The sequence below is a fragment of the Bos grunniens genome, chromosome 8 (genome assembly GCF_055505025.1).
Source record: "Bos grunniens cultivar Pamir isolate PY7600 chromosome 8, Bosgru_T2T1.0, whole genome shotgun sequence".
NCBI lineage: Eukaryota > Metazoa > Chordata > Mammalia > Artiodactyla > Bovidae > Bos > Bos grunniens.
In genome coordinates this window covers 49,190,950-49,207,035 of record NC_141172.1, presented here as the reverse complement: position 1 = coordinate 49,207,035, position 16,086 = coordinate 49,190,950, and the positions used below count along the sequence as shown (strand labels likewise).

At 39.6% G+C, this 16,086-nt stretch overlaps 1 protein-coding gene across 1 annotated transcript in view; it reads right to left on the bottom strand.

Annotated features, from left to right (window-relative positions):
* Window positions 1-12,077, bottom strand: part of RORB (RAR related orphan receptor B) — a 204,714-nt gene extending 192,637 nt beyond the window's left edge. Inside the window, exon 1 of the mRNA XM_086415536.1 lies at window positions 11,420-12,077. Within this exon, the coding sequence (XP_086271662.1) occupies window positions 11,420-11,426 (7 nt within the window). The 5' untranslated portion in view covers window positions 11,427-12,077. The remainder of the gene's footprint in view (window positions 1-11,419) is intronic.
* Window positions 12,078-16,086: the final 4,009 nt, after the last annotated feature.

Sequence of the window (16,086 nt, the reverse complement as noted above, 5' to 3'; positions counted from 1 at the left end):
TCCATAATACTTAATTTAATTTTTCCTGAGATTGGTAAATGCCATGATCATTATTTTAGGAGTGAAACCTGTGGAGAGCTATGGTTTACCCAAGAGGATCTTGTGATTGGATGAAATATAAAGTTTTACTACACTATTATGTATTACTTATATGGCCAAAATACTCATGAGAGATCTGGTACAAGTTTTATTTTGAGGGCCAATACTGGTCAAATGGTAGTACAGGTTGCATCTGGACTTAGCAAGTATTAATGCTGTGATTGATTAGTGATGTCTGCTGTGGATACAGAGATGGTAGAAAATAGCACAGCACAGCCTAAAAGAGAAAGCGTAGAGTAATGAAAACAGAACCGGACTCAGAGTCGAAAGCCCTTGATTGAAGTCAAATTCTGGTCTCAACTTCTCTTAACAAATAATTATGGACAAATCATATATTTTCATATTTACAAAAAAGAGGTATAGTCAACACTGGACATTTGAGAAATTCAAAAGACTATTGAAGGAATTCTTTAGGAATTTTAAAAGAAAACCACTTTTGTTGGGTCTGAGACTGTTATCTTCGAAGGAATGGGTTGTTATACATTGTAAGTACTCAATAATTGGGATTTGTTGAATCACATTTAAATTTGACCTGCTATAGACAGTGTCAACTACAACTTCGTCACATACTTTCTTTTACTTTTTGGTCATTGTATATGATATGATATGTATATATATATGATAAGATAAAAGAAAGTCCTTTTTTGACTCTAGATTACCATTCATGTCAACCTTGTTAGATAATTTTTTGGAAATCATTAATGAAATTTCAGTGGAAAAAAATCAGAATTAATTTATTTAAATGCAAAAGAACATCTAAAACTGATAAAATAAATTTTAATTTATTCTGACATGAGTGGCAGCCAGACTGACTTTTAGTAAGATTAGTAAATAAAACAAAATAAAATCAAAACACAATTGAAAAGGTATTAATGTTACCTCATTAGCATTCTTTATTATTGGTATTTCTGAACTGTCTTCAGAAAGATACTCCAAAAGCCCTGTTCCTTTAGTACTTAGCTTTTTTGTTTGTTTTTAATGACAGGAATGAAAATATACATGCAACGGTGAAAGTGCTTAGAATTGCCTTTTAAAAGTAGCCAGCATTTAAAAAAAAAAAAAAAACAGAACATTGGTGGGCTGTTTGTTTTAAATTTAAGTTTAGAGCAAACTGAATAGATTAGGATCCTAAAAATTTCTATATAAATTTATCCAAAATATTTATTTAAATTATTGTCAAGAAGCACTGCACCTTAATGTGTTTTCCTGAACAAATGTTCCTCTCTTCAACCAGACTGTGTGGCATTTGCTCATATTCAACAACTGTGGAAATTTGGAACAAGGTTTCTTCTTAAAAAAAAAAAAAATGTAATTCCTTTGCTAGGTGCCAGGCACAATTCATGTACAAGTTAATAGGAAATACCATGTGTAATAATTATATTATTTGACCTGACGATGATAATGGTAGGCAACTATTCATTAGAAACTGAACATGCCTAAGTTCTTTAAACTGATGTGTTATTGTTTGATTCTGAAATCTAGCAGCCAGCAGCCACTGGGTGGTAAACTGTGATTCGAGTGTTCATTCTGGCTTAAGCTCTGTAATGAAACTTTTGCTGGGCAACTTGGAACGTGGGCTTTTATGCTAATCCAGTGTTATGGAATCTGTATGAAGCACTTTTGCCAGCCATTCCTTGTACAGGTGAAATTAAACATATTCTAAATGTGCTTTGATAAATAACTAGTTTTTATTATTTTGATTACACTATTCAGGCAAATAAAAATAATACTACTGTTGGAACTTCATATCCTCAGAATCAATTACAAACAAGAACATATTCTGATTCTATATGACAAGATTGTCTTTAAAGAGTCTTTTTAAGGGCAAGATCAAAATAGTGATTTAATGTTTACTTGTACTACGCATATTTCCATTAAAACCAGAGTAAAAAAAAATCTAGATTCAGATTTCATATAACATTTATATAAACCATTCTTTGCCAAAGGTTTGATCAACATTTACCACCCAGAAAAGCACATTGGCACAGGCATAATATGAAGTGGCGTATATGTCCATTGTCACATAACATGTGACACCATAGATAAGCACCAGAGAAAGTACAATAAGTGAGGGAAGGAGTGTCCAGAAAACAAGTTGCTTTGTTTAATAACTGATTAATCAAAACTCCTTAAAGTTAGAGGGGCCATTCTGTGCCCTCTCTTCCAACCTTTCACCTTTTCAGAAAATCCTCAAAAAAATGGGGAGTCACTTCCTGAATTTTTCCAGTTCCATGACATAAAGCACAATAGCCATTATATTATCAGGGTACGCTGCAACAACAAAAAAACATCCCTTAATCTAATACATTCCGATTAATAATCAGCACTTAAAATGTATCTATTTTTCAAGAATGAAAATGTATGACTTGTAGAAATTTGAAGATGAAGTTTATGCTAATGTGGAGGTTTATGACCAAGAGTGGTGGTTTGGCTGCCTGAAAGTCTCAAATGGTGACATTTACTTTTCTGCACTCTCTCCAGCCCAGAGTCAGGTTTTCAGTTTTGTAGGCTCAGAAACTTGATCTCACTAGTGTCTCAGAGTAGATTAGACCTTAGTACAAGGATTCAAGTTAACTAAGCTCACAAGAGCTAATGTATAATACGGGAATGCCAAATTATCATTTCAAAATGAAGAGCCTAATTGTGAATTGCAGTGGATACTTTTTTTTCAGCTCCAGCAGCAATTTACCTATAGACAGACAGTGCTAGGATGGACAAGGCCAATAGTTGTGTCTCATACTCACATTTCTGTTGCTACCTAGGAGTCCAGGAATTCTTCTTGAAATATGCTTAAGGGATAGAATAACTCAAAAGTCAGCAAGACTATTATGTTGATTTTACAGTTTGATTTTCAGAGTTCAATCTTACATCCAAGTTTCTGGAATGGAAAAGTTTGAAGATTATCACTATGGCCCTCACACACTGCTAACATACCCTATTATTTCAGTGGATTTTATTCTTTCTGATATCTAGTAATCTAAGATACTCTCTGGAGCAGATATCACTATTTTCAGGTAATGCCAGGTATTTAAGTGAAGTTGCTTAGTCATGTCCGACTCTTTGTGACCTCATGGACTGTAGCCTACCAGCCTCCTCCGTCCATGGAATTTTCCAAGTAAGAGTACTGGAGTGGGTTGCCATCTCCTTCTCCAGGGATCTTCCCAACCCAGGGATCAAACCTGGGTCTCCTGCATTGCAGGCAGACGCTTTACCCTCTGAGCCACCAGGTATTTAAGGTAATGCCTTTAACGGTAAAGAAAATGAAACTCAGTATCTACCAGACATTTCTTTATTTTACAAAGGCAAGAATTTTTCTTATAAAAACAAATGTATAAGAGCACTGTAATTTTTTTATTTTGCAAGTTACATTCTTCTTCACTGTGATATTGTCTAATTCTGTACATTTTCTTTTTGTAATTTAAGAATTACTTTAGAGCTTTCTTTTTTAAATCATCACTTGTAAATTCTTTTAGTAATAAAAGTTTTACTTGGAAACAATACTACTACTTATTTTATATTAGGATATGTTCTTTTTGGATCAGTTCTACTTCCATAAACTAAATTTCACATAACACTAACAATACAAGAAACAACCTCATTTATGATGAACAAATTAACCGAAGGACAGACTTCTATTCATCCTCAGAGGCCCATCTCAAATATCACTTCCCCTGTGAGAGCTACTTGGGTGTTTTAATAGCATCCCAACTGTATTCTGTTCTCCTCTCACTTTATCATAGATTTAACCTCACCAGTTGTCTATGTTTTATCCACGTAGGCATCCTCAGGCTCAATTTTGTGCTTCTGTTTGAGTTGATGCTCAATAAATCACGGATAAATGAATGTGAGTCACATGCATTTCTATTAGTATATATATGCTTGTAGAAGATGAAATCTTTAAGTCTGTCCCTTTCAAAATTAAAACTGAAAACTGAAACATTTAGGAAGATGGTCTTAATACTGAAGTGGATATCTTAATTTGCACTCTTAAAAATGAGCTGATCAATGAGTTTGACAAAGTTTTCAGAACAGGGGTGAATTAAGATTAATTCGTTCCAATTAAGGAAATTTGTATTTAAAAATTATATTAAAAAACTAGCCAGAAGATTAAAAGAAAATAATATTCTTCATTTTTTGCAGCCAGCAATACTGATTTATTTCATGCTAAGTAATGATTATATTCCAAGGCCTTTTAAAAAAGCTTTTGTTGTTTCTTTTTTAAAGGATAATTTTGTGCCCAAATTCAGAGAGTACCTTTTATACTTCTAATTCAATATTAAAGTATTTTATATCTACTTTTGTCACATGATTATAACATAAACCTAATGAAATGCAGGTAGTGGTGTAACTCTCTTTAAAGAAGGATGCTTCTTCAGGCAGTCATATGGAAAATTTTAAAAATATAATTTAAAGTCAACTTGTTGCAATATTCACTGGAAGAAAAGCTTTACTATGAGATAAAATCTATGTAACAATTTTCTTTAAGCATTCCATATCTTTCATATTCCAGATCTTTCGTATATGTACCAGGATATTGGGTTCACATGAATACAAAGTAATAAGCAGGATAGTAACAAAAAAACACAAGTCAGTAATCAACCAGATTATTTGCCCTTCTTTTTCTGTCTGTAAATCCACGGAATTTGAGAAATATAACCCAGGACCACAAGATGTGACAACTAATCACACACACAAAAAAATGACACCAATAAATACCCTTTTTAGTTAGGTAATTTACAAAGTCAGCATATCCAGCTAGTTAATAAAATATTTACTATGCAAAGGGAAACACGCTTAAGTTGAAGCCAATTACATATGTTCTTTCATAAGAACATGTTTTTGAACAAGTTTTTAGTCGCATGTTTTGGCAAAAGGTAACATTTATATTGACCTTTGTAAGAATATGCCTAAACCAAGAACATCCCAATGTAACTTTAAAACAAAATTAAGATACTATTGTAATGATTATCATAAAGTGAATTCTATTTCTAGTAGTTACAAAATAAGCCCTAACCAAGAAAAATGCATGTTACATTTAATATAAAATACTGTACTTGCTAAAAGTTATTTTTAAAGGTTTTAAATGCTTACTTCTGCAAGGTATTATACACCGTAGGTAAAATATACACTGAATATTATTTTTAACTCCCCAATAACCATTAATGAAATTGCACCTATTATGCAGACAACAAATCTAGGACTTGAAATATTGATGGCCACATAGATGTATTATTTTAAAGGTGGATAGAACAGGCCAAAATTCTAAGTGGCTTGCAATTCAACGTAATAATTTTGTGACTCTGTGATCACAATATTTTCTCTCAGAACCCATTCCCCAATGCCATTAGTTAACCACATGATTATTATATTTAGCTTGATTCTCTATAAATGCCATTATAACACCTGTGGTTTCCCTCATTAAAAATTGAAATGGATGGGGTCAGAGGTTGAAAGGGCAGCATATGCGCTATGAAAGAACTAGTTAACATAGCTATTATATTGGTGCACTGGTAAATCTCTTTTCTATTCATCAGATGATTAGTTCAATCAATATTTATTCCTCTATGCTCCCTTTGTCTTGTGCTACAAAGGAGACATCCTTCAAATTCATGGCATAAGCCTTGTTATCTATGAATTTGTTGCTGAATTTGAGAGGGAAAATTTTATTTATTTGGCAGTCCTAAATTCTTTGATTCCTTTTCTCTCTAATTGTCATTAGGTAGTACAATGGAGTTTTGTGTAGATTATTTATAAATAAACGCTATTAACAGTTTCTTTTCTATGCGACTGAAGTACTACATGTATCCATTTCTCCTTTTCAAATGCTCTGAAAAGTTGTTTCTGTTTCTCTAAATATGTTTGAATTTGGAAGTCTGGATTGTGAAAGCAAAGATAAGAATGATTTTCTCTCTCAAATATTCATTCTTCTTGTCTGAGTGGGTGGTTATAGGCACATACATATACATATTGTGTATCAGTGTGTATCAACAGACGCCTCCAAAGACTGCTATTATCTGCTAGGGATTCTGTTAAGTCAGAGATTCTATTCAAAGTAAGATAAATATTTGCAAGAAGCTGTAATTGGAAGATGATTACAAAATTATAGGAATAATACTTTATGTGTAGAGTGCTCATTTTATCAAACGTCATTATTCATTACATTAAAAAAGATTTATTTCATTGGTCTACTTAATTTCTGTCCCTTATTATCTAAGAATGGGAGGAATAGTGAAACTACAGCTAAGATTGAAAAAGCCTCATATTAATTATTAAGTAAAATGTCCATTCCTAATATTAACTTTTCTGTGTATTTTAACATTACAATAAAATGTTTTGTTAATGTCAATTACATAAAATTAATGGCAATATAATTTAAAGCCTTTTTTGTCTTTATGGAATAGACACAGAAATGATTTAGTCTTCAGAAATTCTCATCATAATACTAGAATGATAAATATATATATAATTTAAGTCATCTCAGTCTCTAATAACTTTTGCACTAATAATATATGTATTCATAACTTCAATTTGTTTTAATCAGGCCAAAATTTGATGGCCTTAACTTTGATATTAATTCTCGAATTTCTTCATGTAATTATTTGCAAGGCTTATATTTCTCCAAGGGACAGTGGCATTGATGTTATTGTTCACAATTTAAAACCTTGCTTCATTTATAAATTTTTAGAACACCAGCATATATAGAATTTTAAAACTTGATAATTTACTAGAGTAATTTTTAACTCTTTATTAATTGGATGCTATAGCATGTACTTTAAATAAGAGGTATATTATGCATCACAATGAAAAAAATTTAGTAAATGCATTGTGATTCACACTTTTACTTTTTAAGACTATAATGAAAAGTATAAAAACCACACATAAAGCTGAAAAAAAGTTTTACTCGTCTTTTATGTAGGAAAATTTCCTGTATTGAACCATTTAAAAATCCTGGTGCTAATTCTGTAAATGCTACTTTTAGAAAAAGAAGTAGATATTATTATACAGTTGGAATGCCATATTCATGAAGACCAACCCTGAAGCTTAATATTTTCTTGGTGTTGAAAAATTTTTGTTGCTGTAAAATTAAGTTTCATGAGTATGAAGCATTTAAATTTAAAATACAATGTATTTGCATTACATATACACAAGAATAGTTGCTTTTAAGGTTGTAAATAGTTTAGTGTCTAACAAATTGTTACCAAAATAAGTAAATGTGGACATTTCTTTTGAGTATAAAATAAATGTGTTTTTATGTTAAAGTAAAACGGCACATAAACCACTTTAATAATAAAGTGAGAAATCCTTCAAGGGTTTTATAAACAGTATAGCAAATTATACTGCTGTCGATGGAAAATCCAGGACTTGTGAGTTTTAAATGACGGCTACAAAGGAGTTTTAATCTTGTATTCCCCATGTTTATAAAGCCCGCTGCTCAAAGTTCTTCCTTTCTATTTCCATCCTGGTTTCCAATTTCTGATTATCTGAAAATATAGAAAAGTTAAAAGCCTTAAAGGTACTAATATGTACTCCAGAAGTCCAGGATGTTAAGCACCTCTATGTCAAAATACTTGCTATAAATTCACTCAGGATGTTGGGGGTAGGGGAAGGAGAGAGTCCCAAGATGTAACCACCTAAGAAAAAAAATTTTTTTTTCTGGTGAAATATGTTTTCAACAATACTTGAAATATAGCTTTAGGATTTTTCTTTGAACTGTTTGAATGTTTGCTTTTCTTGGATTATAAAGGCAGTTTAGTAATAATTACTTAATGAACAATTGCTAATGGCTACTGACAGAGATGTCCTTCCAGCAATGTTTTTTATTTGTAGGAAGTGGAATGTTGGTTAGAAATATTTAATTGGAATTTCTGGAAGAAATTAAGATCTAGAACAAGTCTAGGAAATTTAAAGGCCTGGCCGCCAGGACATTCAGAGCTCCAGACTTCCCAAGGATTGCCATACTTCTGAGAGCAAGCTGCTTTTTTCTAAAGTTAGCAGTTTATAAAAATTAACTACCTGAAAATAATAGCTGAAAGCCAGACTTTAGAAATGCCAAGCCCTATCCTTGCTTACAACAAGCGTAAAACCAGATTTCTAATCCCAGGGAGCCACAATCACCTATTGATTGCCACGACATCTGTGCCCCTGTTTTTGGAAGCAGGGTTTTCTGCGGAGGCAGGGCTGAAAAATCCGACCATTTCAGTGCCCCTGTGTAATAAACAGCTGGCAGGCTTCCCAGCAAGGAGTCTTGAAATCCACACCTCGGCTCACTTGTTTCTCACCTATGGTCCGACCCAATTAAAAGTCCTCCCTTCCACATTCAGAAGTTACCCTTTTCAGTAATGCAATCTAGGACGCAGCATCTCTAGACCTCATGTAGTAGGTACCCTCTAGCAGACAAAGGGTGAAAGGCTTTGTGCGCCACCAAATACAATCTTCTCCGCTCCAGGCCAGCCCAGAGTAAGCCGCAGCGCTGGGGACCGGACTCTGTTCATCTGTGGGGTAGGACAATGACCTAAAGATCAGCGTCTCTTAACCCCTTTCTTACCCCAGAGCTAACCTCAGGATAAAGTCTCTTAACTCTCCTAGACTGGCGGGGGCGGGGGCGGGGGCGGGGTGGAGGCTGGGGGTCAGAGTGTGTTTGCCGGGTAGGTCCCTAAGGCGATCACTCGATCATGGACCAAGTTTGCATCGCGCCAAATGCCCTGACTCAGTAGAGTTGCCAAATGCAAATCGTGGAGAGGAGGCTGAGGCACAGACAGGGACCACTGCGGACAGAGGACGAGTGTGTGCGCGCGCGCGTGTCTGAGCGTGCGCTCTGTGGTGTGTTTGGGGAAAGGGAGTGGGCACACTGTAAAGCTGAGTTCGAAAACCGCCCCCTCCCCCAAGTAGCCCAGGCACAAAAGAAAGTTGATTCGTTTCCGCTCTCACTTGTCAAGTTCACACTCAGGTTCAGCCTGTGACTCCCACAAGACTTCTGAGTAGCCTGGCCCCTTCTCAGTCCTTAAAACAATCAACCCTGACGACGTGGGAGGGTACAGTCTGTAGGAAGTGCGCAGAGATGACAGAGGAGAGACAGTAAAGTGTAACCGAAGGAGTGTCCAGGAGGTAGAGAGGACTTCGCCACATTTTAAGGTTGATTTTTCTCCAGCACATACCCTAAGGCCCCTTGAGAGCCATCTTAAGTTAGAGCCCTCTGGGACTAGGGGTGGGAAGGTGGGCTTCCACTGCTTTCTCAAGGTGACCAGGAGGCAGCACCTTCAAACTTCCTGAGTCCCCCAAGTGGGCACCTTGGCGGATCTGGACTGTCACTGGCAAATGCTCCTTCAGGAGCAGGGTGATCAAGCTGCAGCCTACTCTTGTCCCACACTTTTCTCTACAATTTACGGGAGAGTGAGTGGCTTTTGCACCCCAGGTCCCAGTGCCCTGTTGGAGTTGAGGGGGTGTGTAGTTTCAGGCCTTCATTCAGAATGTAAGAACCTAGCCATGGGAGCAGTATTGATTGGAAGCAGAGAAGTAAGAGTTGGACAAACTCACTGCCCCAGAGAGGAGTAGGGGAAACTGAAAGGAGAGAGGTTGGTGGTGAGACAGGACAGAAAAAGGAAAACGAAGACTAGGATGTCTCTTACTTAAAGGTTCTGCACTCTCCAATTACCTAAGTATAGGTTCTTGAAAGAATCTGGTTAGTGAAGCCCCCAACCAGGACACTGAACAGGAACCAGCTCATGCTCAACGGCCCCACCACTTGTGTGTGGGTCAATCAAGACCGTGTCACCAGGATGTCCCTGCCCCTTAGCTTCAGCTACCTCCCTCCCACCCAGCTCCTTGGACGGCCTCTCTGTTCCTCTTCTTCCTTCCTTCTCCTGCCACTTCCCAGCGCCTAGCTGGCTAAACCCAGTTTCTGCCTTAGCGTCCAGGTTCGGGGTTCACATCCAGCGGAGCAGGGGGGAACATGCCCGCTGCCCTCTCCCTACGCTCCTAAAGAGGTGCTGGAAGTGTGGGTGAGAGGTGAACACAGCCGAGTGGAAGGTGATGAGTGTTGGTAGCCCAACTCTCCCAAGTTCGTCTTGGCTAGCCCACCTGTCGCGTGGGATCAGGGAGGTAGGAAGGTCTGGAATCGGCCGTTTCCAACTTTCCGTTGCCGGGGCCCAGAGAGACTGGCGAAGCAGAGAGGAAAGCAGAGAGGAGAGCTTCCCCACCCCCGCCGCCACCGCCCCGTCGCAAAGAAGGCAGAATGGCTAGGAGGAAAACCCGGGGTGGGGGTGTGGGGCGGGTGCTCAGAGACTTGCACTTATCCTCATGGCACGCGGGCATCCGGCCCACTCTCCGAGAAAAGAGTGAAGTGGCCAAGCAGAAAGTGGAGCAAAGTGGGTCTGGGCACAGCGGGCAGGAAACCTGAACGTCCCGGCACCGAAGGGGAGAAGACAAAGTGATTCCCTAAAGCAGGTCAGGCCATCCGTCCCGGTAGCCCAAAGTGCAGCCGGAGCAGGTGTTCTGCCCCTGTCCCAGGCGCGTCACCCCACAGCCGCCATCTCGCCCAGGGGACCTGCCACAGCAGTCGCTGCCGTGGGTCCTTGCCCAAGGTTCACCCAGCACCGCCTCCCGCAGCGGCCCTTTGACAAAGGAGCCTTCCCCGCTGCGGGCAGCGCGGGCTTTTATCCTGTGGAACTTTCTGCGCAAAACTTTTTCAGAATGGTGCTCGTCCTTGGGCGGCGCAGGCTCGGGCACGCGGACCTGGCCAGGGCGCAGCTCCCGCGCGAGGGACGCGCGCAGGGGACGATCCCGGAATCTGTATCTAGCCCGACACTGCTCCCTCTGCCTACCACTCCTACGAAGGGACACGTCGGCTGACCTGGACGCTGGGGGCCTCGTAACCTGAAGAATGTGTGTATCCGTCCCGACGCCTGCCCCTGCGCCCAGTTAGCCCAACCCGGCCGGCGACCGCCGCGCACCCGGCGCGGTTAGCGGCTTCTGCCCAGAGGCATCTTTCTCCCGGCTCTCCCTCCAACCCGCGCTGGCATCCGCACCCTAGAGTGACACCCCAAAACGGTACAGTACAAGTCAAGGACCGGGAGGAAGCAACTAGAGTCGTCCCACTCTCCAAAAAGCGCCTTTCCGCGTCCCTCCGGAACTCCCGGGAGGCATCAACACCTTCCCACAACTTTCTATGCCCAGGCCGTTTGCAGCCCACCTGCGAACGCGAACTCAGGAACTGCGCCCCGCCAACCTCTTTCCTCTTCGGCTGGGTGCGCCCCCCCACCCCCCTCCGTTTACCATCTGGCTTGAGTTGGCCGGACCGGGGAGACACGGCGGGCTCGCTTACCTCGCATGGTGTAGCCGCTCTCCCGCTCCGCGTAGTCATGAAGGTGCTCCCAGCCCGAACCCGGAGAGCCCAAAAATCCCGCTCAGCACGAGTGAAGAAGGTAGTCGGTGAAGAGCTGCTCTGCCGAGAAAACCATCCCTTTAGGTGGATGCCGTGGCCGGAGGGTGACGTTTGCCGCCGCCGCTGCTGTGTTAACAGTTTTGATGATGATGGTGGTGGTGACTGTTTTGATGGTTGTTTGGTTGTTTGTTTTCAGGAAGGGTGAAAAAAAAATGTGCGTGCTGGCTGGCTGGTTGATGCCTGGGTTTTGTTTTGCTATTTTCTTTTTTCTTTCTCTTCAATGCGCTTGGTTTTTAAAAACCGCCACCGCCTCCGGCTCAGAAGATTTCTTTTGTGATCACTTGGACTGAGGAGGAGGAGGAAGGGCAGCAGCAGGAGCAGGAGTTGGTGGTGGTTTTGTTAGTTACAAAGAAGAGGGAGAAGGAGCAAGGGGAAAAAAAGGAAACAGAAAAGGAAGAAAGGCGGTGTGGATGGCAGAGCATGTGCGTTTTCACATGACATCTGTGCCTGTTAGCGGATCCACAATGTGAATTTTCACTGTTCAGTTACAGGGAGGAAGGGAGCGAGAGAGAAAGAGAGAGGAAAGAGATGGAGAGAGAGAGTCGAGAAGGGGCTTATACGCGAGGGCGGGTTTGGCTGGGACTTCCAGGCCCCGCCTCCTGTCAGAGCCGCCGCCAATCAGCGCCCGGCATCTCTTGGAAGGGCTGGGACCACGGGAGACCGGCTTGAAGGCGAGGTGAGAGGAGGGGGTTAGGACACTGGAGCCTAAGGCGGCCGGGGCTGGAACTGGACAGTAGAGACTGTCCGAACTGGGTGGAGGGGGAGGAGAAGGGCCGATAGATGGGGGCAGATCTGCAGGTGACATTCACTTCCCACTCCAGGAGGAGGGAGCGGGTACTGACTATCATAGTCCTTGGAGGGGAGAGACTCGGGGCTCTCTGGGTCCCAGATTGCTTCCCTCTCTTGTGAACCCCGGATTGTTAGTTTTGAATTTATGGCTGCCCTTCGCAGAGTCCATTTTCGGTAAACTCCGTGTGCCTGGCGGTGGTTTCCTAGGGCGGGACGCTTCAGTTTTAGTGCAAGAGTCAACTTTCATCACTTAGAGCACAACTAAAATGCAATCCCATGCAAGTAGCCCTCCTCTTCCTTTAAAACCATCTTTTACATGCTTCCTGCCTCAGTCCTAAAAATAAATAAATAAATAAATAAACAAAACAATGAGATCTCTTTTGCCTTTTAAAATAATTTTACAAAATGTTCGTGCTTTCTTTTATCGAAGAAATTGATTTTATTAGCATTTGTAGTTGCTATTTAACTAGCGTTGGGCCACAGGACTCAAGGATAAGAGCCCCAGGTAGCAGTGTGGCTACCTTAAGTGATGTAAGGTAAAAGGTTGATGCTACAATGTTTGATTGTGTGGTGCTACTAGTGATGGCGCAGGGCTTTAGGTGGGAGGAACTAATTATTCTAGTTGCTACTAGAAGACATTTGTCTGGAGAGGTCTGACACTTAAACGTAGGTAGGTGTTGTATTCCTTCGGTAAAAATTGTCCTCTATGACCACTTATTTGTATTGTGGTAAAAATCTAATATATATATATCAAAACTGTTCCTTTTCTTTCTTTTTCTTTTTTTTTATTGGAGTATGTTGGAGTAGTTTCAGGTGAAGAACTGTTCCTTTTCAAGTTTTCTCCTCTCTTTGGGCATATTAAACAGATGATCACATCTACTTCCCATAGTGAAACTGAAAGTCACTCAGTCCTCTTGGACTCTTTGCGACCCCATGGACTGTACCATGGAATTCTCCAGGCCAGAATACTGGGTGGATAGCCATTCCCTTCTCCAGGCCATCTTCCTAACCCAGGGATGGAACCCAGGTTCTCCCGCACTGCAGGCAGATTCTTTATCAGCTGAGCCACCAGGGAATTTCTTAAATACTTTGATTAATTAATCACTCCAAAAGACACAGAGGTGAAAAAAAAATTGCCTTATCTACTCAATTTTAAGGCATTAAGGCTTCTACTCTATAGCATACCTGTTGGTAAGAGCAGGCCACATCATTGTTTAGATATCTGAATAATTTGATTTTTACTAGTATTTATTTATGTCATGTAACACAAAGTGAAACATAGAATTTGGCAATTATTTAGTTAAATAAATCACCCTAGTCTGCTGAGTAGTCCCCCCGACTCCTTTAAATAAAAATGGATTACTTTCTGAATCTTCACTAGTGTTAAATTAACTCAGCCCTGCTATGTGCCCTTCCATTTGCAAGCCAATGTGTAATTTAGGAAAATTTTAGTATTAAGAGTGAAAGTTGATTGAGTCTTTAATTAAATGAAATGAACAAAAGGATGTTACTGTTCAGAATAGTTATTCCCTTATAGATACCTTTCCCCTAGATTTGTAATTGACACAGTAGTTAATCTTTTAAGATAATATTTAAGGCTCCCTAGTTTTATCATTTTTAATCAAGTAAAATATATTCATCATAACTACATTAAAGCAGAACTAAGTTATGCCTAATTTAGTTGCTTCATTAAAAATTACTGAATATAAAATAGTCAAGAAACAAATTGTGACTACATCATTCTAATTTTATGTGCTTTAAGCAGAGACACAGGAATATTGAAAATTCCAAAGCCTTTGTAAATATTATAATTATTATTGTTGTCATTGTTTTAGATTCTATTTCTCATTAAGGAGGAATTTCAAAATTCAAGAATTTTAACTCTTTCATCTAGTCCTAAATTTCTAAACATTTATTGAAACTGAAATTTCTTTTGACTGCTATAGCATCTGTAATTATTTACAAAGATAGTCAAAACATATATTAAAAATATTTTTTTTCTCATCCTACATATTTTTTTATACATCCTTTGCTTTGTGGGTTAACAAGGCATTCTTTTGCTTAGAACTATATTGCATATTTATTAGTCCTTCCTGAACACTTTTGAAAAATTGTTAATTAGAAATAAAAACAATTATGTTAAATCATTTTTTCAAAACTATATGCATATTATATATGTGGTAGTGCAAAAGTAGCTTATTTTCTCTTTTAGAGTGGAGTATCACGATTGGTTATAATGTGGTGATCTGGGATATTCTGTATTTTCCTAAAAATTTAAAAACCTAGTTCTTGAGTGTTACTAGTAACTTTCAAATTGTTTCAAGTGAATGGAACCTATTTATGTAAAATAAATATTCAGGATTTAAATGAAAGAAATCACATTTTCCCAAGAAGTAACAAAATACTTATGTATAATCTGTTTTTGTAACCTATCTGCCAGCAAATATCCATATTTCAAGTGGCATGGTAATATAGTAATATAATATCCTTGATCACATGAAGTTCTGTGTCCATAATTTTACTTGAATGATTATGGAACTGCCTAGATTTCTATAAGCTTTAAACTGTACTTTTGGCTCTGGGACTGAAGGATGTTCCTAGTTGATAGCTAAATTTTGATGAATTTAAATGATAATCACTAAGTCACATACACCGTATTCCATCTCAAGAAGTGATATCATTTCATTCAGGCTGCCTGCTTACCTGCTTTGTCCACATTATCACCACCCCATAAGATTTAGGTGTAGGCCCATGGAGAAATAAAGATGTGAAATATCCTTATAGACATGAAAGTTTAATATGAGCCAGCCAGTAAGGGTGACCATGGCATTCAGTGTTATAGTATTTCAATCCTCAAGTGCTCAAACCCAAATTGAAAGGAATGGTTTACTATATTCTGAGCAGGTTAGTCTATATATATCAGTTTAGTTCAGTTCAGTCACTCAGTCATGTCCGACTCTTTGCGACCCCATGAATTGCAGCACACCAGGCCTCCCTGTCCATCACCAACTCCCGGAGTTCACTCACACTCACGTCCATCGAGCCAGTGATGCCATCCAGCCATCTCATCCTCTGTCGTTCCCTTCTCCTCCTGCCCCCAATCCCTCCCAGCATCAGAGTCTTTTCCAATGAGTCAACTCTTCGCATAAGGTGGCCAAAGTACTGGAGTTTCAGCTGTAGCATCATTCCTTCCAAAGAAATCCCAGGGCTGATCTCCTTCAGAATGGACTGGTTGGATCTTCTTGCAGCCCAAGGGACTCTCAGGAGTCTTCTCCAACACCACAGTTCAAAAGCATCAATTCTTCGGCACTCAGCTTTCTTCACAGTCCAACTCTCACATCCATACACGACTACTGGAAAAACCATAGCCTTGACTAGACCGACCTTTGTTGGCAAAGTAACATCTCTGCTTTTCAGTATGCTCTCTAGGTTGGTCGTAACTGTCCTTCCAAGGAGTAAGCATCTTTTAATTTCATGGCTGCAGTCACCATCTGCAGTGATTCTGGAGCCCCCCAAAATAAAGTCTGCCACTGTTTCCACTGTTTCCCCATCTAGTTCCCATGAAGTGATGGGACCGGATGCCATGATCTTTGTTTTCTGAATGTTGAGCTTTAAGCCAACTTTTTCACTCTCCTCTTTCACTTTCACCAAGAGGCTTTTTTGTTCCTCTTCACTTTCTGCCATAAAGGTGAGGTTATTGATATTTCTGAGGTTATTCAAATATCTGAGGTTATTGATATTTCTCCTGGCAATCTTGA